This window comes from Seriola aureovittata, chromosome 3, assembly GCF_021018895.1.
Source record: "Seriola aureovittata isolate HTS-2021-v1 ecotype China chromosome 3, ASM2101889v1, whole genome shotgun sequence".
In the NCBI taxonomy this organism is placed as follows: Eukaryota; Metazoa; Chordata; class Actinopteri; order Carangiformes; family Carangidae; genus Seriola; species Seriola aureovittata.
In genome coordinates, this window is record NC_079366.1 from 12529350 (window position 1) to 12551627 (window position 22278).

At 38.0% G+C, this 22278-nt stretch overlaps 2 protein-coding genes across 2 annotated transcripts in view; both read left to right on the forward strand.

Moving 5' to 3' along the window:
* The first annotated feature begins 1319 nt into the window (after window positions 1-1319).
* On the forward strand, window positions 1320-6552 carry psmd12 (proteasome 26S subunit, non-ATPase 12). Its single transcript, XM_056372594.1, has 11 exons — window positions 1320-1524; window positions 1911-1970; window positions 2444-2572; window positions 2937-3044; window positions 3310-3414; window positions 3639-3788; window positions 3969-4103; window positions 4276-4388; window positions 4746-4920; window positions 5213-5290; window positions 5985-6552. The coding sequence occupies exons 1-11, from the start codon at window positions 1417-1419 to the stop codon at window positions 6192-6194; spliced, it is 1371 nt and encodes a 456-aa protein (XP_056228569.1). The 5' UTR covers window positions 1320-1416; the 3' UTR covers window positions 6195-6552.
* A 2470-nt stretch (window positions 6553-9022) lies between these two features.
* helz (helicase with zinc finger) overlaps window positions 9023-22278 on the forward strand; it is a 59321-nt gene continuing 46065 nt past the window's right edge. The window contains exons 1-8 of the mRNA XM_056373104.1: window positions 9023-9064; window positions 16084-16326; window positions 17197-17233; window positions 17860-17984; window positions 20006-20062; window positions 20369-20417; window positions 20665-20740; window positions 21355-21553. Of these exons, the coding sequence (XP_056229079.1) occupies window positions 16102-16326; window positions 17197-17233; window positions 17860-17984; window positions 20006-20062; window positions 20369-20417; window positions 20665-20740; window positions 21355-21553 (768 nt within the window). The 5' untranslated portion in view covers window positions 9023-9064; window positions 16084-16101. The remainder of the gene's footprint in view (window positions 9065-16083; window positions 16327-17196; window positions 17234-17859; window positions 17985-20005; window positions 20063-20368; window positions 20418-20664; window positions 20741-21354; window positions 21554-22278) is intronic.

The window sequence follows — 22278 nt, forward strand, 5'->3', positions numbered from 1 at the left end:
CTGATTTTAGCTCAGAGCTTAGGGGCTTTCTCTGCCACGAGCAAAAAAATCACTGACCCACATTAGCTTTATTTATGGGGGCATCAGAGCATTTCAAAGCAGTGAACTGTGTGAAGCCTCAACTGCACAATGCAGACATTAGGGCGACACCTACTGGTGGACTAGAATATTGCACTCTGTTCATTCATATGCTCATGTCCATTCACAAAGTTCTTCATTCATTGCACTCCTCATTTGATTGATGAGTACCAGTGTTTAAACACTTTGTGTTATTTTTGTCAACCTGTTATTTTTTATTTATGGCCCCCTCCTCCATCATCATGAACACTTCGAAAAAAGTAAAATGGAATGTAAAACTGTTATGTCTCAAAGTGACAACATTTCCTTCAAGTTGCTGAATTTGTCCTTTTTTTTCCTTGTTTTGAGTTTACAGGCAGAAAAATTAATTCTGGACAGTCTGACCGTACCAGAGCACACAATCCTCTTAAATCTGTCAGTCTTTCCTTTGTGTTTGCAGCCCTTTGCATTCTTTGTGTGCTTTTATTGACACTTGTCACTTTATGTTCTTGAAAGTAATTATTGCAGGTATGTCAAAGAGAATAGTATCTCAAAAGAGGTTGTTGTTTCCAGATCATTTAGATTTCTACTTTGTGCTAAAGCCTAATTGGCACCACCAGCATCACCACCAGCACTACCACCAAATTAAAATGACTGCTTGATTAGACAGATTAGAGTAACTCCCTAGGTAGGAGTGCCAATTACAATTAAATTCAGTTGTAAAGACTTGGAGATAACTTTAAATTGCATTCGTAAAAATTTAAATCCACAAATTATACAATCTTAAACCTGTCATTATCAAATCACTTTATGTTATTGCTATTATATATTCCCATATAATGTAGAAATGTTTCTTCTTTGCGATCTTTGGCGGATTGAATAACAAAGTTTTGGTGCATAGCGCCACCTACCGTACCGGATTATGTAGAACAGGGTTTATTTTTAGTCTGTAATGAAATACAATAAATAAAATATAATAATATAATAAATATATATGTATGTATATATGTATGTATATATATATATATGTATATGTATATATATATATACACTTTTTACCGACTTTAATATTACATTCAGTGGTTTTTATTTTAAAGGCAGATTTGTACTATCCACTCATTTGAATTAGCACTGATTCGCAACATACTAAAGAATAAACATTTGATTAGGATAGATTTAAATCCACGCGTAACACATCCGGACTTGGTCCTTCAGGCGGCTCGGACAGCTTTTTGGCTCTCGCCTCTGATTGGTCACCTGTCCCGTTCCGTTGGTTTGACAAGCAAAATAGTGCTCGGCTGAATTTGGTCGTGAGGAAAGAAAATCCCCGTACAATATCTTCCCCCGTACACCGCAAACATGTCCGAGGAGCGATCTGAAAGGTCCGATGGCAGGATTGTGAAGATGGAGGTCGACTACAGTTCAACTGTAGACGAGCGTCTCCCGGAATGCGAGAAAATGGCTAAAGTAAGTAAAGTGAAAGAGGCCAGCGCCGGCTGAGTCATGGTGCTTCAGAATCACTGTGTTAGCATGAAGGCTAGCACACACTTTCTTTGTCACCACGCGGAAACTTCATATAAACAATGTATTGAGTGAAAATACCTCATAAATATTGATGTATTATTATTATTATTATTTTTAACACATATCTGTTACGCCTTTATTGCCACATGCACGTTTGTTTTTTGTTGTATAGCATGCTAGCGGTCTTAGCAGTCCTGTCATTGGCAACATAGCTAACTTGCTAACAATGATAGCATATAATAGTGTGTAATACCAATAACTATTAACATTTGTCATTTATGTAAGTAATGAGTGTAACTGACGCTGAGTTTTGTATTTTTCTGATGCAGGAGGGCAAGCTACAGGAGGCCATTGAGAGCTTGTTGTCATTGGAGAAACAAACTAGAACAGTAAGTCAGTGTGTTTATTTAGATGTGAAAGTTGAGCCCCAAATCATACATACAGTGACACTTCATGATATGATTTGGCTAAACTGAGATTGATGAGTCAACCTCAATATACAGTACAGTGCAAAATAAATCTTAGCCGCATATTAAGATTAAATATCTCCAATCCAGAGCCAGTCTAAAATTGAACTTACTAAACGCAGTGTAAATGATGTTAAACTTAGAAAAATAAACAGGTCACACTGACATCCAAAGCAGCAACAGTTATCCAGAAGGGGTTCTTTCTCAACCTGGAAAACCTGAAATTCTACTTTCCAGTCATTAAATTGTCATTGGAAAAATGACATAATCAACCAAAATACCCTTATAAATGAAGAAAATAAAGGGAGATAAATTAATGAAGTCATCAAAATGTGGATATTTTTGAGTATATCTTAGTCTATATGTTTACTTATCTGTCCTCAACCCTTGCTCAGGCTTCAGACATGGTGTCCACCTCCAGAATACTCGTGGCTGTGGTCCAGATGTGTTATGAAGCCAAGGACTGGGATGCCCTGAATGAAAACATCATGTTGCTCACCAAAAGAAGGAGTCAGCTCAAACAGGTCAGTTACTTCTTTTTCCCTCATGAGTGTCCAAATATGTTCTCCGCCCCACTTTCTGAAAATAAATGCTTTTATTATTCCAATAATGAACAGTGATATTTTTAGATAAGATATAATGCACCCATACCTACTATTTTTAGTCATATATTTGGATTTTTTTCTTGCCACTTGTGAATAATCTCCCATGAATGGTAAATAAACTTTTGAAAACTTTGAAAAGGACCTATGACTAGAAATTTCCGATAAGATGACAAACAAAATTTAGAGGACTTCAGACAAGCACGATTTACTGCTGTTATTGTTTTGTCAGACTCTCATTACTGAGAAATACATCTAATTTGTGTTGTGCTCTCTGTCTTATCAGGCTGTTGCCAAAATGGTGCAAGAATGTTACAAGTATGTGGATTCTATGACTGATCTGACCATCAAGCTGAGACTCATCGACACACTTCGCACTGTGACTGCTGGCAAGGTCTGTGGAATGTGTGTGTGTGTTAAAATGGTGCTATAAACTAGAGACAAAATGAGATTTGTGCAGATATTAAGTGCTGCACACCACTCTGTGACAGATGGGGGGAGCTTGAAAGTAGCAGGTTACTCAAAAAATCTTCTTCTGAGGAGTGGTTGCAAATGTGGTTGGGTATAATAAAGGAAGGTTGTGGTGAAGAAAAGGTGAAAATTCTAACCGACTCATAAGCCCCCTCCTCTTCACTAACACACTGAGCATGTCCTCACAGATCTATGTGGAGATTGAGCGCGCCAGGCTGACAAAGACCTTGGCCGTCATCAAGGAGAAGAGCGGAGAGGTCAAAGAGGCTGCTTCCATTCTTCAGGAACTGCAGGTAAGAGAGTTACTTCCTTTTTAAGATGAAGAAAACGCTGTAAAGTAGTTGTGGAGACAAAATGGGACACATCTGTATTTGAAGAGGTGTAAAAGAATTGCATTCTTGGGGGGAAATAGATTTAGTTATGTTGATAATTTTTGTCACTGAACTAAACAAAAATAGTAAGTTTCAAGGCCTGTTGTATACTAAGTGCTCAGAATATTTTGTTTTCCCTGGCTTAGGTGGAGACATATGGCTCCATGGAGAAAAAGGAGAAGGTGGAGTTTATCTTGGAACAGATGAGGCTTTGCATTGCTGTCAAGGATTACATTCGTACCCAGATCATCAGCAAGAAGATAAACACCAAATTCTTCCAAGAGGAGGGCACTGAGGTAAGAAAGAGGCCAGGAGTTGAGCGTTAAATACTGCAGTGTTCCCTTGCATTGACTTGTCTGCTTGTTCACTTTAACAGCCGGGTTTTGGAAGCAGTTTTTGTCCTTGGTGGATCTGAGCTGAATACATTGGTGTAACTGAACGCGAACACTTCCTTTTTGTCTTTTGGGACATTTTAGGAGTTGAAGCTGAAGTACTACAACCTCATGATTCAGGTGGACCAGCATGAGGGCTCCTACCTGTCTATCTGCAAACACTACCGGGCCATTTACGACACCCCCTGCATCTTGGAGGACAGCAGCAAGTGGCAACAGGTATGTGGGCTTTCCACATTTGCAGAATACACTTAAAGTAAATTTGGAATTGTAGCTTACTTATAACAATAAAAACAACCTTATATCTGTTATAAAACTTTTTTTTGCTTGTTGCTGGTGGAATGTTGTAGTAGAAAAAAAAAAAATATATATATATACTTCTGTGTTTTAGGCTCTGAAGAGTGTGGTGCTGTACGTGATTCTTTCCCCTTACGATAATGAGCAGTCAGACCTTGTGCACAGAATCAGTGCAGACAAGAAACTGGAAGAAATCACCAAATACAAGTAAGACATACTTTTTTCTTGGCCTGTTGGTTCCACCTTAAATTGAGTAAATACATCAGAAACACTGATTTGAGCCTTATTTCTTTATTTGAGAATATGCATTGGCTCTACTAATACAAACATATCTTGCAAAAGTAAAGGCCATCTGAAATGACGCTTAATTGTACATACTGACATATTAGCCAGTCAGTGGTCTGAAGATTTTAATGTGTGGCCAGCAAATTATCTGTGTGTTTGTTTGCAACTCAAGGGGAAGTGACCATAGTAGCTGTCACAAATGGCAGTATCACATATATACCATCCGTAGCAACTTGTGAACGCTAGGGAATTTTCAATATATTTTTCCTATATTCCCAGGGACCTTCTGAAGCAGTTCACCACTATGGAGCTGATGCGCTGGGCCTCCCTGGTAGAGGATTATGGTGAGGAGTTGAGAAAGGGCTCATCCGACAGCCCCTCCACAGATGTCTTCTCTGATTCAGAAGAGGGGGAGAAAAGGTGGAAGGACCTGAAGAACAGAGTGGTGGAGCATGTAAGTCACACAGTCAAGAGTCCGGTCTTCTCACTTGGAGTTGAAACATGCAGTTGTCAAATTAATGAAACAAATATGTTTTCTATGAACCTCTCAACTTTCTATTTAGCTATCCAACCCGCTAAACTGGTAGACTACTATGTGCAGTATTAAACTGCACTCAAACTAGACTGCTAATGAATGGTAGAATTTCACTTATGAATATTTTTACATTTGTGTTGATGTGACCTTCATTTATGTAAATATTCTTCTGCAGATATGTATAGTAATGAAATTCTCCCCTTTCCCCCAGAACATCAGAATAATGGCCAAATATTACACCAGAATCACAATGAAGAGGATGGCTGGACTCCTTGACCTCTCCATTGACGTAAGCAACAGTTTAACTATGTAGCTCATAGAAGCTGAAGCTCATGCTCATAATAAAGAAAAAACACATTTGCTGTTGGGTCATACGCTTAGTGAAGTGTTTTTTCTTTTTTCTTTCTTTTTTTTTTTTTCCAGCAATGTTGGCATTTTGATTTCAAGATATAAATAAATTGATTAAATGTACTGATTTGGTAATTATGGGTCATTGACAAATTACATGTTTTAGGTAGGTCGTGACTAGACTAAAATGGATTATGACAATATTCAGAATTATATGAATTATATTATTATATAATTCAGAATATATAAATTCTGAATTATGTGGTTGGCTATTGCACTCTCTATATGCTTAAATTGCAATTGTAGGAAATCATTAATTTAAATCATTTGTAGTAGTTGAGGATAACTACAGGAGGTACAACTAAAATTGAATTCCAAAAAAAAATATATATATATATATATATATATATATATATATATATATATATATAATAACTTGTATCACTGGTTAATACAAACAGTGTGCAAGTATCTGTGGGTGGTTTTTTGTTTTTGTTTTTTTTTTGTTTTTTTTATTTGAAAAATATCTTAATTCAGCCAAGGAATTAAAGACAGTAAGTTTCAGGAATTGAACTCACTAAAGAAAGTTTTGAAAGATACTAACATGATGTCTGTCTGTTCAAATTCTGTGTCAGGAATCCGAAGAGTTCCTCTCCAGCCTAGTCGTAAACAAGACCATCTATGCCAAGGTCGACCGCCTGGCTGGCATCATTAACTTTCAGAGGCCCAAAGACCCCAATGACCTGCTCAACGACTGGTCGCACAAACTCAACTCTCTCATGTCCCTCGTCAACAAGACCACACATCTCATTGCCAAGGAGGAGATGATCCACAACCTGCAGTGAAACGGGAATAGAGTGTGATATTTTTTGTTTTGGTCCATATTTGTTGTTTTTCCTTCTGTGGGAATGTTTTATTGAATATACAATATATTGGTGGACTGTGACTGCAGCATTATTCCAATGTCATACTTGGAGAAAAATCTGCAGCACATACACAGCACCCCAAGTTTGTTCATTTTTTACTGGCCGGTAAAGCATTGACAATAAACACATGAGCACCTCCCTTCATTTGCATCCTTCTGTCAGTGTTAGCAAAGACTGGGTCTTCAAATATGTTTCTCTTTGCTGTGTGAAAACTTGGCTGAAATCTCTTAAATGTATACTTAGCAATGTAAACAATAAACTCCTCACATTTGGTTAACTATTGTATGTAGATTTTATATTTAACCTAACTGGCATACGTTACAATATGAAAAGTGTTAAGCTTCTTATAAACATGAATGACGCATCATTCAGTATTGCCTGTATAAAAGTTTAACTTTTATTAGTTTTAAGCAAAATCAAATTAAGAGGCAGGAAATTGTCAAGTCCATGCAAGATGTTTAATTCAATACAATTTCATCAATATTAATGAACAAAATTCAGTTTAGAGAAATAAATGATCTCTTCTTGTCTGCTATCACTGATCATGACTTATCTTACACATCCATCCGGTTATGGTACTGTTTTATTTTTTTGGGATATGGAAAAGAGACTCGTCTCGTGATATTTCTTTGATCAAGTTAATGCAGTGTTTCACTTCTATTTTGATGACAGGACAAAAGACAAACAAAATTATTGGTGAGAAGAGAAGACATGATCTGTCCGTCCCTAATATTTCTTCATTGAATTCTTCAAATTTCCTCCATTGCCTTCAAAAGTGCTCCAGCTGTTAAAGTTGTTGATTAAAGGATGAAGATGCAACACTATTAAACTGTACTGCATGCTTTACAGTGACATAGTGAGTGCACTATTATACAATTTTAAGTTGTACATAGTGTGGTGATTTTGGTATAAAAGTTTACAGATAATTCAGTTAAAAGCCAATTAATTGGGTGTATCCACTGCAATTGACTTTTCTTAGAGAAGCAGCTCTCTACACCACCATTACCAAACCATCAGATGAGGATATATCTTTAGGAACAATGGTGTTAATCACTCTAATAGGGATGTGTGATTTGTATCAAGGAGCACTGAAGCTGATCTGAAAGATCAGGATGGAAGAGGAGGTGATGCATTGATTGGGATCAGGTAGGAAAGTACATCACTAGTTTCACACCATCGCTTTGGTGAAATGACGATGTTTTCTTATGAAAAGTCTTGTTGAAATATAAAATATAAAACCTTGTTTAAATGCAATTTTAAGGTAAAGAGGCTCAAGTACAGCATTGTCACCTTTTTTTTTCCAAGTATGGCTGGACAATGATGATTAAAATGTATAACATGATTTTTGATTATAGTGTTCCCTCTTTGGTGTCTTTTCAGATTTTAACAATGCTCACTGGTTATCGCTCACCTTTGGACAGAGCAATTACTGTATGATCTATTCTGCTCACTGTTGTAATTGCTGAATAATAATAACATCTGAGCTTTCCTTACTTTTTAATTTTCTTTCTCTGACTTTTTTTGCACTTCATGGGTGGTATAGTGGTCTAAGACTGAGCCTGGCTGGGAACCTCCTCTGTCTGTATTTTCTGTAATTCTCTATTGTGATTTATAAAATAAAAGCAAAAATACTGTAAAAAAAATCCTTTAAAAATGTTTTTGATGCTCAGTGACTTCCAGCTAAAAATTTGATTAAAGCTGCTTTTGATAATTTGCTCGCTTCGTAGGAGACATTTTGACTGTTCAAACACAGGTGTAATTAATACTTTATCAATGCCTGTATCACATTTAGGTGGCACAGTTGTGCTATGAAATAGTATAGATGTCTGCTGTGAAAAATACCATGGATCGTAATGAGGAAAAGCTAAGGTGGGAGATGTCAACCACACTGTACGCTCAACTATAACAGACTTGCATTTAAACTTGCACCTGCTTACAAATTCCAGCTGTCATTAATGTTACTTAATACATCTTTGATTTTCTTGTCATGACATGAAAATGTCTGCCATGAATGAGGTATACTCCTCTTTTTGAATGATGTCAGTCTCAGCACTTCACTGTCTCTCCCAGAAACTCTCCAGCTGTGCAAATAGACAAACCCATACTATTGATGGCATCCCACATAAGTTTAATAAGATTGATAAGGGTTTGATGAATGAAAAAGCGTCAACAAAAGAGTCAATGGTATCATTCCATTTGGTTGTTCCACAAGGTTCTTTTTTTTTTTTTTAAGTTCTCATGCCAGTAAGCCAAAGTAACTATGGCACAAAGGTGTGTTCGGTGCACAATGTCACAATTATGTTTTTTTAATGCCTTTTATACTTTCTTATACTAAATACAAATTAAGTAACTGCTATTGTCCCAGTTGTAGAACATGTGAGCAGTTCCAAAATGTAACATTTTTACAATAGTGATTTGTAGGGTTTGTTTGAAAGGAATAGAACCCACAGCATTTTAAGACAAAATCCCCTTTACCTTCACCCTCACATAAATCTAATCCTAGCCTGAACATGAACCTTAAAACCAAGTATTAACGCCCCCCCCCCGCGCGCACACACACATACACGTACACACACACACAAGCAAGTACACAACATACTCACACGCACACACTCGTGCACGCGCGCACATACACGCGCACACACACACACACACACACACACACACACACACACACACACACACACGCACACACACACCAGTCCTCTCAACCTTCAGATCAGTACATCCCACTATGCTTTGCGATGGTCTGACAAGTGGATCCAAGATGGCGTAGAAAGTAAAGCTAGGTAAGTGTTGACTTCCCATTTTCAGCCCTTTTAGTTGTCTTTTTCGTCGCAAAGCCACTGACATGAATCCCCTTCATAAATCATTGGGATAATGAAGAATGCTTTGAGTCCATGCATGGATAACAACACGATGCCATATCCATTATATGCGCCTAAACACCGTGGCAAAATTACAGGCCCGAACCCGTTTTGTTTCGGCGAACCTAGCTAGCTAGCTTGCTAACATTAACAAACCAGCCAGCTATTCTTGTTGTGAGCTCGCCAGTTTGGTGCCAAGAAAGGCCGTGTTTTGGCTAGCAAGCTAACTGTTAGCTACGCATACCCTGGCTAGTGTGGCAACACTGTTTACCCTGTGCAAATGCAAACGGCAAGTTAACCTACACTGTGGGGACATTTTTCAGGGCTTTGTAACGCTGCCGTCATCGCTCTGACTTGCTACAGTCATGACAAGTTTACCAGACAAACAACAGCTATAACTACCTGCAGTTAGACGAAACAAGTCATTCCCAACATTTATGTTTATTAGTGTATGTTCACTTGATATCTACTAATTGGGGCAGAGAAATTTCTAAGTTTTTAACCGTGTTTTCTTCACGTTGCTTCCAACGATACTGTCGAGCTAAATAACGTTATGTCAGGATGAAAGCAGCCGATGATCTTTTACAGCTATCCTCAGCTATAAAACCAGCTTTCTACTACACTGTACTGTAGACGAAGCTTTAGTCTCTATAGTGAGATCCCACGACTGGACCAAAAGACAAGACAGGTGTCCACCCACTGTATCCCGCCAAACTATTTGTTGTTGTCTCTATGAAGTGGCTGGCTTGCCAGCACTAATATTAGGTAAGAGCTATTCCTACAGTTACAGAAACGCTGCATAGGTTTTGAAGTAACCTCTCTTAATTGGAGTAAATGCTGCCTTAAGATCAGCTCTGTGTTTGGTTTCATCAGTGATCATATTTTTAATTTCCCAGCAACTTAACCCAGGCAACTTTCAACCCCCATTTGGCTTGCTACAAATACAATGCAACATTTGCTAACTAGATTATGGCGATTTTATGTTGTAAAATTGAAACAGCAGAGTGTTTGTCTCACTTGCCATTATGAAAATAATGTCATGTGAAGACTGCAATGCATATTTTTCAGCTGTTTTTGACACCGGACAAGTGCAGTCTAAATATGTCTTTGCATACACCTGAACTTGTCCTGTAGGAATAGGGACTTGATTAGTGTTTCATATTTAAGATGCGCTACATGTGTTATTACAGTATTAGGGTTGCTGAAATATTATTTTTCCTAACTGGCCAGTTGCCAGTGCATAGTATAGGATATAGGATACATTGTCACAAAGCCTTTTCATATGGTATAAGTATTGTTCCTCATCCTAATATTTGAATTTTAAGAGAAAAAACTCAGCAACATTTCACTTTTTTTGTGGAAAAGATAAGTTTATGGAGAACAGAGCTGGAATATTTTGTCAGTTACACTACATGAAATCCCAAAGTGTTAACTCCTTACATCATGCACCATTCAGCTTGTTCATGCTCAGTTTTTTCAGACTGATGTAGTTTTTGTCTTAGGAGATGGGTATAGGTGTGCTTCAGCAAGGTAAAAAATATTGCATGTTGTGCAAATATTGGATTGTATTGCATTTATGTTAATTCTGGGTATAATTAGTTAAAACATATGATAGATGATATACATCCACACTAACTTCAGTGTCTATGTCATTTGTGCACCCAACAATTATTGTACATCAGCGGAAGAATTTGTGTGTATGAGATGAGAACGGACTGACTCAGAGGCACTGCCAGTTGGGCTAGAGCAGCTGTTACAAGCATAGTTGCCTGTTGCTCCATACTCAAGAAGTAACTATTTGAAACATTTATTTCTTATTTATTTTTATTTACAAAATTTAGCCAAAATGAAATATATAATTTTTCTCTCTTCTTGCATAGAAATAAAATGTCTAATGAGTTTTTCTTTCATAAAAAGCCAGATTTATTACATAATGTGAGATTTTTATTGTTTGGTGTTTTTCATTATACTTCAGCTTTAACATAGAGTGATTGTCTGCTGTCACACTGTCAAGGACTAGCTGTCACAAATGTTTCTAAAATTACTGGGCCACAGTTTGACTGTTCTTTTGAGGTAGTCATAATCAAAAGCTGAATTCCAGGCTGTGGTGAACGCTAGGATGGAAATTCAGCATCAGCTAATTGTTATGGAATTTTAATTAGAAACCTAAAGTTTGTTTTGCCAGCCATCTTTGCACATACTAACCTTACTGGGGCTTTTTGGGCAGGATTTCTGTGATAAAAGCTCTTTCTCTGCCACTTGAAGATAAGATGTGCAATGCCACTGGTGGAACCGGGAGGTGAATATAGGACCAAAAGTTACTAGGCTATTGGCCAAGGTTGAGCATTTGCAGCCTTGGTGTTCCCCAGCAGGTCACGGTGTACTTCCCTATCCTGATTTGTGCTGGTTGGTGTGAAGGAGGGCACGCTGCTTCTTGTAATCCCAGGCTAAGGTTTAGATTCTTATGCTGTTGCCCTGCTGCTTTTTTGTTATTTGTCATGGCATAAATGAGATGTTGCTGGGGCCATAGAGACTAGGGGTTGGGCATTATAAACTAAACCCAATCTTGTATCAACTGTAGATTAAAACATTTTCATGTTCAGTATTTAATAAAAGCTGAGGTATCCTGTATCAGAACAAACCAGTGACCTGGGATAAATCAGCTTTTTGGTTTGCAAATATCAACTGGCCAGGCTTCATTATCCTGCCTCTAACAAGGGTTTAACATGGGTCAGACACTGCTTGGCTTGTGTACGTAATGGTGGACACAGGTTTCTGCAGTAAGTGTTGAACTAGAGATCATGAAGTGCAATGCTTAGTTGGCTAGATTTCTCTTTCTCACCTATTGAAGGCTGCTCCAGGACATGACCAGATGAAGATGCTTCTTATTTAACACTTTGGGGCATACTGTGCTTTTTGTTAAGATTTGATTGCTGTGGTATGGGTAATTAGAATCTTCAATATAAACTTCAAAATAATTTGCAGTTCTTTTTCATGGTTAGAAGTAATTGGGGTTATTGGATGCAAAGACATGCCAGACATACCAGCATTTCTTAATTTTCCTTAGAGTTGACATAATTGAACGTTGACTTTAAACACCCAGAAAAAAAATCACGTTTTTCTAGGAATTTTAATTTAGTCACATGTACTAATTATACCCTAATATGCAGAAAGGTAGCCAGATCCTCCCACCACCACCTACGACTGTACACAGCCTCCTCCTCCACAGAGAACCAAAGACTATTCCTTCTTACACTTGTGATGAATGTGTGTTTAGATATAAATTTATGAGATACACAGATTCCTTTAAATCCCAGAATGGAATGGCTGAAAAAAAACACATACGCTGTTATTTAAAGAAGTGAACAGCAGGTGTAGTCCAGAGTCCAGAGGATGCTGCTAGTCCAACATGGCCTGTTGTTGGTTCTGCAAACATTGATTGGCACAACATGTTGCGATTGACAACCATCTTGGTGGAGAATGAAGTCTGATGTCTTAAGCAAACCTTTATAAATCCTGTCTTTGCTCTGTTTAGTAGTTTAGTGTAGATATATGTACATGACTCACTGAGTTTACCCACAGTTATACTTTTGCAGCAAAGTGCCAGACACATCAAACTTCCTAAGAATGTTTAAGAGGAAGGTATTAAAAATGAATGCCACTGATGAAAACAATACACACCTATGTGTTGATGCCAATATTGAATAAGAATCTCTAATTCATCAGGTGGCACACAGTGTTTTAGCTTTTTGCTTAAAAATATTATGCGTCTAAATATACCAGTATCATCAGTGCATGTGAGGTTGCTGCATTATCTTCGTATAGAGCCTAAATGACATGGTCTGAATTACAGTCCAAAGGTGGGTATATTGGCATGTATTTCTTTTGGCACATCATTAATGTTGACTGTTCTCTGTGGCTAGGAAGTGTCACAACGCACCCATTTCCTTATGTGTACTGTCCAGCAAATCACACCATCTAGTCTCAATAAAGCCCTAATATACTGCATTATCAATTATGATGATGCTGTTAGTCTAAGCAGTCAGATGACGCCAGACAGTTGGCTCCACTATTGTTGGCTTTCGAGCTTAAGATGATAAAAAAGTATGTTTCACACAATGCTTTAGGGTTCTCATATGACCGCCACTTTTCCAGCTAGTTGCAGATGTTTTTTAATGTACACAGTGTGCGCAGAGGCACATAATATAAGGTATGTAGGAGCCACTCTTAGGAGGCTCATGCTCTCTTCCTGTTGATTTGTAACACAGATCAACCACAAGAGGACATGACCTTTGCTGAGCAGACATCCACATTGTATGCTACCATCCATAAAACTGTATTTCGTTAGGGTAGGAATAAAGGCTGTTCCTGAGAGCTCAAGATAAATTCTTCAAATTTCTTGTTTTGTCCCACTGACTAAAGCCCAAAGATATTTAATTTTCAATAATATAATTAATTATAATACTATAGTATATATTTGCTGGTTTGAGGTAGTTTAGTGCTTGATAAGTTTTTTTTAATCTATGTATGTGTGTGTATATAATATTTGACTAATTGAATTTAATTAATTGAATATTAATTGTTTTTATTTATGCAAAAATACATACATACACATAAAAGGGAAAATGAAACAGGAACTGCTACCACTGTTATGGAATGCTTCAAAATGGAAATGAGGGAAATACACTTAAGTCCATGTACACTCTAAAAATATATATAACTGAACATTTCTTCCCTGGTGGACTAAAACACAACAATCTCCTAACTGTGAAACATTACAATATAATATTTGAAAAACCACCAACAGCATAGAAATACACACACATCAGTTTCATCGTCTGGGCTCCTTGTGTCAAGGCCATAGAGCAGCCGACACTATCTCAGGTGCATGGGGTGGATGTCTCGCAGGTTGCCTCCCATCTGTCAAGAGTGGTTTGCCAAGCTTTATGAAAAATATTTTCCTTGGTCACAAGTGTATATTGAAGGTTCTGGAGGTAAAGCACATTTGCCAGCTCTCTGACCCATTTATGAAACTTAGCACTTGTTTCTGACTTCCAGTTTGTTTGGCTAAAAGGGTACATTGAGAAATCGTTAATATCTCAAAGTTGTTTAGAAACAGAGGAGTAGAGATTAGGCCAATATAGTCAGCGTGGGATTTGGAGTAATGCTTTTGTTAAAGGCTTTTGCACTTTAAAAAAAAATTATTAACAGCAAAAGATTGAATTGTGTTAGGTATTTTATTTTATACTTTTTACATGTTACATAGAGGAAAGGTGTCAAAAGGTACAGGAAAAAAAAATCATGAGATTTTTTAAATTCTTTGAAATATGTCTGAATTGTAATGACGATTATGTGGCTGGCCATGAATGCATTAGGGACTTGTTACCAACCACGACAGTGTGTGGCTGATCTTGTTTTCACCTTGTGAATTTCTGTGTGTGTGTGTGTGTGTGTGTGTGTGTGTGTGTGTGTATGTCATCATGGCAAAAGGTGGTGTTGAAGCCACCTACTTTGGCAGATGTTAATGTGTCTGTTTGTGGACAATAGCGTCACAACCGAGAAAGATAGGCGTTTGACATTGGGGGCAGGTTAGGTCAGTGATTGGTTACATGTTGTGGTTGAGCGAATGACAGCCACACAGAGAGAACCAGTAAAGAAACAGACAGGGACGGTAAAAACTTTATGGATTTTTTTGACAGTCCACGCGCAACAAATAAATCAATGTATGGGAAATACTGGTTAAGTATTTAAATGTTTTTTGTTTTTTTTTTTACAGTCATTGAAGGTCTTAAAAATTAAACGGTGTGTTTCACAATGAAGTTTCAGTAAGATGCAAAAGTTATGGCAGAAAAGTGGTCATTACAAGCTTATTTGGAAAGTGAAGTAAAAAAAGAATGTGTTTTCCCAATAGAGGTGTGTAGGTGTGTGAGTGAGTGTGTTTTATTTTCTCAGACTTTGTAACCTGATAAGCACTTACAAGTAGTCATTGTGATGGTCAGGAAGTTTGACCTATTTGCATGTTTACTCTTAGACTAACGTACAGTTAGTGAGCATGCTTGAGGTAACAAGAAACAAACTGTTTTGATACACACTGCCCAATGCCAGACAGTGAAAATATAACAAAGGAGTAAAAATCCCAGTTTTAGAATAATACATCACATGTGAAAACTTTTTTCAACTTGAGTTGACAATTGCATTATCTACAGCATTTCAGTTCCTGTGGAAAGAATATTCTATACTGGTTGGTATTATGTTTTCTGTAGTGCACTCTCCAAGAATGTCCTACAGTTTTGTGAACAGTCCACAGAAAGATTTGGACACTGTCAAATTTTTCTAATCTCAAAAGACAACTCCTTCCACCTCTTGGCTTGGTTTTTGCTCTAATATGTATTATCAGCTGTGAGACCTTTATATAGACAAGTGTGTGTGCCTTTCAAAATAATCTCCAATCGTCTGGATTTAACACATTTCCCAATCAAGGTGCTGCAAGATGATCAAGAGAAAAGGGAGGCATCTCAGTAAAATTTCTAAAATTCTTTATATCGCTTTGTCATTATGAGGGTATTGAGTGAAGATTGCCAAGAATTTTTTCTTAATTTTAGCATAAGGCTGTAACATAACATGAAAAAATTGAAGGGGTCTGAATACTTTCTGTATGCACTGTAGCTTTCTGTTTTCAGTCTGTTACAACACTCATTGTTATAAAATGTTAACATGGCTATATATTCCATTTAAAGGGTTTCTAATTCAGTGCTATACAAGGTGCTTTGTAGACACGACAAACACCAACTTCCCTCACTCAATACATTGATTATAGCGACTGTCACTTTAATTGAGGTGGAAGTGGCCTAAAGATAAAAGTGAGCATTTTTTTTCTTTTGCCAACCCCTGTTACAGAAATGATGTTTATTGTATTTGCTCTTGTCTTTTTCTGCTTCCAGACGTTTTGTCCCTGAGTCATGGCGGACAGGAGAGCGGAGAAGTCATGTGAAGAAGCCAGCAGATCGTTAGTCAGGCGGGAGTACGAGGCGGCAGTCAGCCACAGCACGGACGCCCTGGTGGTCCTTGTGCCCCAAGCCCCATCCTCTGGTACCCCTGTCCCGCCGAGCCCTCCATCCCTTGCCACCACCGGACCCCTCCGCAGCCGTGCCCTGCTCTACCGAATTGCTGCCTTCCTGCAGCTGGTGAGGACAGTTGTGGTAGCAAGCATGAGTTAACTAAGACTCAGCTACATTTGTGAAAAAGTTTGGCAATAAACACATTTTTCTTTGTTTCTGAAGGGTCAGTCTGTCTTCTGTGTTGCATATCGAGATAGACCCTTTTTTTTTTTTTAACATGATGACATGGTGAACATTGTGCTTGTAGTTCCATATGAATAACCTAAGACTATTGTAGTTTTCCATCTTTGTGTGAAAGGAATGCTATTCTGTGTTCCTCTGTACAACACACACACACACACACACACACACACACACACACTTTTCCCTCCCCTTCGCTTGCTTTGTTGCTACCATTTGTTTTCCATTTTACCAGGCAATCACAGTTAGGCCAGTGTGCAGTACACATGTAGGGCTGTTCTTTTGTTGGGAGGGATGGAGAGCTTTATTTGAAAAATGATACAATTTTGAGGGACAACTCTGCACTGTCACATATCCATCTTAAAATAGAGAACAATTTTCGCTTATTCCTAAATAATTACTGCATTACACTGAAATGTCGTAAGATGATCATTGTGCTTTAAATCCACCGTTGTACTTCTAATCACTGGGTAAATTACCATGAAGAGATGGTTAGAAATGAGAACAATAAACTCTACTTTTTTCCTCCATGGTACTCTTATGTTATCTTCCCAGAGTACTAAAATTATACCAGTTACTTAAGCCCTAAGATTATGGAAACTACTTAAGTCCTGTAATGATAGTGTGAGGGACTCCATCGTGAGGCAAAGATAGCCATTCTTGGAGCTTATGTGAAGCTTTGACCCTCAAACAGAAAGTATTCCCATTTGTTATGGCTACCACTTATCTACTTTTTTTTTTCTATTCTGCCAACAGAAAAACTATGATGAAGCAGATGAAGACTGCAAACATGGTGAGTAGCAATTCAAATTGGAACCATCTGCTGATACTGTATAGTCTGTTTTTTTTAGTTTTAAACAAAGTGTAGGAAGGAGGGAGGCAGTAAGTTTTAACATGCCTTGGTCCCTGTGCAGTAGAAGGAATTTTAAATTTGGTCTGATTTACTCAGCACATTTCAAGCTGTTTGTTTACGTCTGTTGAGTTAATGTCTTTGCCTCAAGTCCGAACTAAAAGACAGAGGCTAATAAAACAAATGCTTGGGTCAGTAATTTGTCTCAGTTTTTGTTCAAATGATGGGTAATGTCTCAGGTCATAGATTATGCTGCACTGAAGGGACATGTTAGTCATTGACATAGTTGGCCAAACTGTGGTAAACTTGATGTAGCAGGGCCCTGCTGTAGTCTGCTTAGTAGAATGGGGTGTGCTACAATATACCATGCAAACTATACAAAACCTGAGAAATGTAAAATTTCACATTTTCATGAAACAAATTTAAACTGCACCTCAATCTCTTCCATTTTTTTTCTTCTGGAGAATAGACTCGGAAACAACTTATTATATCTTGAAAGAAACCTAACTGAAGGAACTGAATAAATTCTCTTCCTACCTGTTCCCTCTCTGCTCTTTGTCCTGTCCTAGTCCTGGTAGAAGAGATTGCCAGGGGAGACGGTTCACTACAGGCCAGCTTGCGCTCCATGCTGTTGGATGGCAGCCTGCAGGAGGTGGCCAGCATCCTCTCTAAAGCCTTGTATGGAGAGCCAATGGTATGATTTATGAACATTGTATACATAATATGCATACTGACAGTCAGGGCAATTGGAGTGTTATGGCACAGTCCATTTAAGACTTGAATATTATGCTTGCTGAGGTCGGGAATGAATGGTTAAAATAGAAATTTTGTTGTATTGCTGTACCATTGTTCATCCAAATACTTAAGGTACCACATATGGTGAACAGTGGATAGAATTTGAAGTCCCAGCCTAATTTTGGAGTGATGTTCTACAAGGCCCCTTCTAGATTGAAGAAAGGCCCACATGAACCTAAATGTCAAAGATATCTAAATCAATGTATCAGTGTTACTTTCTGGATTTTAACACATACAGAAAGTCACTTGTTATATTCTCTTCCTTTTCCCACTTTTTCTTCCTTCTGACTTCTCCCTCCCTTTGCTTATTCTAACCACTGTCTTCATACATCAACATGCATTTTCCTGCCAAGGTGCCTCCTCCAGCTCCACTCTTCTCCTTTTTGCAACCACTTCCTGCCCACTGCAGCACACACACACACACACACACACACACACACACACACACACACACACACACACACACACACACACACACACACACACACACAAGCACACACACAAGCACACATACACGTACACATACACAAGTACGTATTCAGAGGTTGAGCTTGGCCCCAAGGTCATGCAACATTTTATGCAAGTGAGGACAATCCTGTTTACTAGGCAGGGCTCTCTCTCTCTCCCTGTTTCTTAATGTCTCTCTTATAGACTCACACAAACAAACATTATTCGGACACAGCCTGGGCTGATTGTCTTTCCACTTCTCACTGCCCCCCTCCTTTTTTACTCCCACCTTTTCAACCATCATTTTAAGCCTCCCTTTCTTTGTTTTCCCTGAACTCCTCCTCATCCTTGCCCTTCCATTTTAGTGTCAGCCCAACTATATTTTCATGGACTCAAATTTTGTAGTTTCTCAATGTTTTCACTCTAAAAGTTGATAAAATGGCAAAACCATTGACCTTTCTCAGACACACAAGTGAAGTACTTCAGAATTAGAATAGAAACACTGGAGGGGGCAGTAAACTCTTGTTTCTTCTCTCGTTTATTTGCCATTTCATCTCAGCCCCGTGTGGTGCTGGCACTCCAAACACAGTGTAGTGTAGCTGTCCTGTGGAGTGTCATTCAAGTGTGTTGTTATGTCTTTCACAGCTATTAAGATGTATCCAACCGCCAATTATTTTCCTTAGATTTTATTCAGTCAATAAGTGACACTGGATTAAAAATTTTTGAGCTAATAATAAAAGTGCTTTGCAGCAATCAGGTAACAGAAATCAGACGTGTACATGGATTTAAAAAAGTACTAGAGAAGCTCTGCTGGAATCTGTGCTGTAAAAAGTGAGGTTGGTAATTAATTAACAATAGGCCCTGTTGGAGATTTTTTGTGTGTAAAAATCAAAAACAGGATATCCAGTCAGCGGGGACTGAAATGTTTTAATTGACATGTCTAAACTATATGAGAATTTTACCAGAGTTTCATCCAGATCTGCCCTTCAGAAAGTCAGCAGATAAATGAATAATTTCATATTTATTATGGCCATTTGTAATGAAACCCTGGACCTTTCAAGGAAAAATATATCAATTTTACATAATAAAATGAATAAAAGTAATCATCACTGAGACCCTGAAGATTCACCATGGTTTCACCTGATTATTTTCTGATGTGGTTCTGAAGTGGTACAATTACTGGCAGAAGTGACAGAATTAAACAGCAATATATAAATTGTCTGTGACTTTTCAGGTGACATATTTCACTGCTGTTTGGAGATGCAAATATTCAAACTTGTATAGTGTAGCTTTTTGATACAGGATTGATTTAAATCTTGCATGTAAATTTCTTTAAATAACATGATAAATATGATTACACCTAGCAAAATTATCAGTTTATAAGTGATGAATTATATAGTTATAAACATGAAATACTATGTACAGTACTTTCTTGTAATGAAGATGTATATATATTTTTTTTTTCTTTCATAGAACGGCATTGTCGCAAAAGACCTGACCAGATTAAAAATGCTCCTCTCAGAAATAGAGGTAAGTGTCTGTGGTTGTGGGGCTGTACACCTTACTGTTGCTTCCTGTCCTACTTTGTTTATGTCTTTTGGTGGTGGTTTTGATGGTTTAGTGCTTGCAGGCAAGATTCATAAAGATGACTAATGGCCAGACTCCAACGCTAACTTAATTATTTTGTGCTCCCCTGTCTAGCTTGTAGCTGTTGTGGATTTATTGCTCATTTGCTTGTAATAAGTCCAGTGGTCTAACTGCTTATATGTGGCTGAGTTAGCAGTTGACATGATTGTAATAATCTTTCTGCTCCCACCCCATCTCTGTCTCTGTCAGGCTATAAATAGAGACATGGCACCAGAATATACAGATGACCAGGAGGAAGGTGAGCAAATCTGTTGCATGACTTGATTTCAGTACTTCCCTCAACTTGCTAAAAAAAGGAATGACAATGTCCTTGGTACCAAAAAAATCACATGTGCTGAAGTACAGTAGATAGTATTTATGTTGAGAAAATCTTTGCTCAGCCAGTTGGCAGCTTGAGCACATTCTGAACAGGAAGCACATCTCATGATGTTTTTAGCGGCTTTGGCTCAGTCTCGTATTGACCACTTGGCTGTATGTATTGACAGAGGTTCAAGATGGCTGGCAGTTCCGGCCTCCTCCCCGAGGAGTCACCAGCAGTGAGGAGTACACCCTCTGTAAAAGGTAACACAAACCGTCTGATAACTGTCTCAGGTGTGAGAGTAATGAAGAATTTATTTTGTTATTCACAATATTGATGAAGAAAATGAATATACCATATCCACTGTTGTAGATTGTGTGAATGACAGATATTTGATTGTAAAGTGACTATGATATAGCTGTCAGGAAGTGATCATGTATTCAGTTACAATGAAAGCTGCAAAATTATGATTCACGCTAGTACCTATTTAAATTTAATCTCTCTTCACACTGAAGGACTCCTTTTACAAATACTAGTATAAATCCTGGATATTTGTGTAGCTGGATAACAACAAATCTGTTAAACAATCCTTGTCTTGTGAACTGTTTCTGATTCTAAGTTTCTTCAAGTTGATTTGCCATTCATAGCCTTTTAGTATATGTTCCACTTCAGCACCAGCAGCACAGTTTACTTATTACTAATGTATGAAACAAAGAAATGCAGCAAAGGTTCTATATTTGCAATAACTAGCAAATGTTTAGTATCTTCAATTAATTCATGATGCAGAATTGGCACTGATTATTTTTAGTTGAATAATTGATTAATTGACTACTTGTTTTAGCACCACTTCAGCGTATGCTGTTTGCCTTTGCTGTAGGTACTTGGAGCAGGGTCTGTGTCGGTACGGGGCCCAGTGCACGTCAGCCCACTCGCAGGAGGAGCTGATGGAGTGGCAGAAACGCTATGCGTCACGCCTCATCCGCCTCAAACAGCAGCAGGAGAGCAAGCACTTCACCGAAAACTACATGGAGACCCTGATAGAGAAGTGGATGAACTCCCTCTCCCCAGAGAAAGTGGTGAGTGGCTTTGTGGTGCATGCAGGCTCAAAAATGGCTCTGCAAAACAGCAGAAATACTGCTAAGGTGAGGGTTCATTTCAGAGAAGGGCCAAGCAAACACAAATGTGTGTATTGCACTGCGTTGTGGTGTTATTGAAATTCTCTCCAAACTTTCAGAACACCCTCACCTTATAAATCTAGCAGGGCCAATACCAACACCGTAGTACAATCCAGTGAGTAGCTTTTGTAAACACACACACAAAAAAACTACTCTGAGTTGTAGTTTGTAACTTACTTGTACAGTTAGTTCAGCCTTTGCTGTCCTGTCAACGTTACACATAAATATACACCCCATTGTCTAGCTTTGTTATAGACCCTTTTCTACAGTGACTGACAAGGGCAAACGTGTTGCAGTGGCCCAAAAAAAACTTCCATTAGGAGAGATGTTGTCAATGTCGCCGCCGTATACTGTTGAAAAATGCACATAAACGGCTGCAGTTTTTCTGGATAAAATGCTCCAAAATATTTAAATTTCTCAACTGATTTAAATGAATCGTTTTTATGTTCAAGGATTTTTGATCTACCTGGAGTAAAGTGTTATTTCCAGTTACTTATAGTCGTGATCCTTTAGGCTATTATTTTTTGTTTGTTCTGCATCAGGTTTACATGAATTGAATTACTAACGTGGTGGAAAATAATTAATTGGCATAAGGAATTGTAAAAACTAGTGAGTAAAATAAAATA

What these genes read in the sequence shown, in the direction of transcription:
- psmd12 (XM_056372594.1), top strand. Translation starts at nt 1,417, where the DNA reads ATGTCCGAGGAGCGATCTGAAAGGTCCGATGGCAGGATTGTGAAGATG. An exon ending in AATGCGAGAAAATGGCTAAA is followed by an intron (nt 1,525 to 1,910) that starts GTAAGTAAAGTG and finishes TTTCTGATGCAG; the next exon opens with GAGGGCAAGCTACAGGAGGC. An exon ending in CCATTCTTCAGGAACTGCAG is followed by an intron (nt 3,415 to 3,638) that starts GTAAGAGAGTTA and finishes TCCCTGGCTTAG; the next exon opens with GTGGAGACATATGGCTCCAT.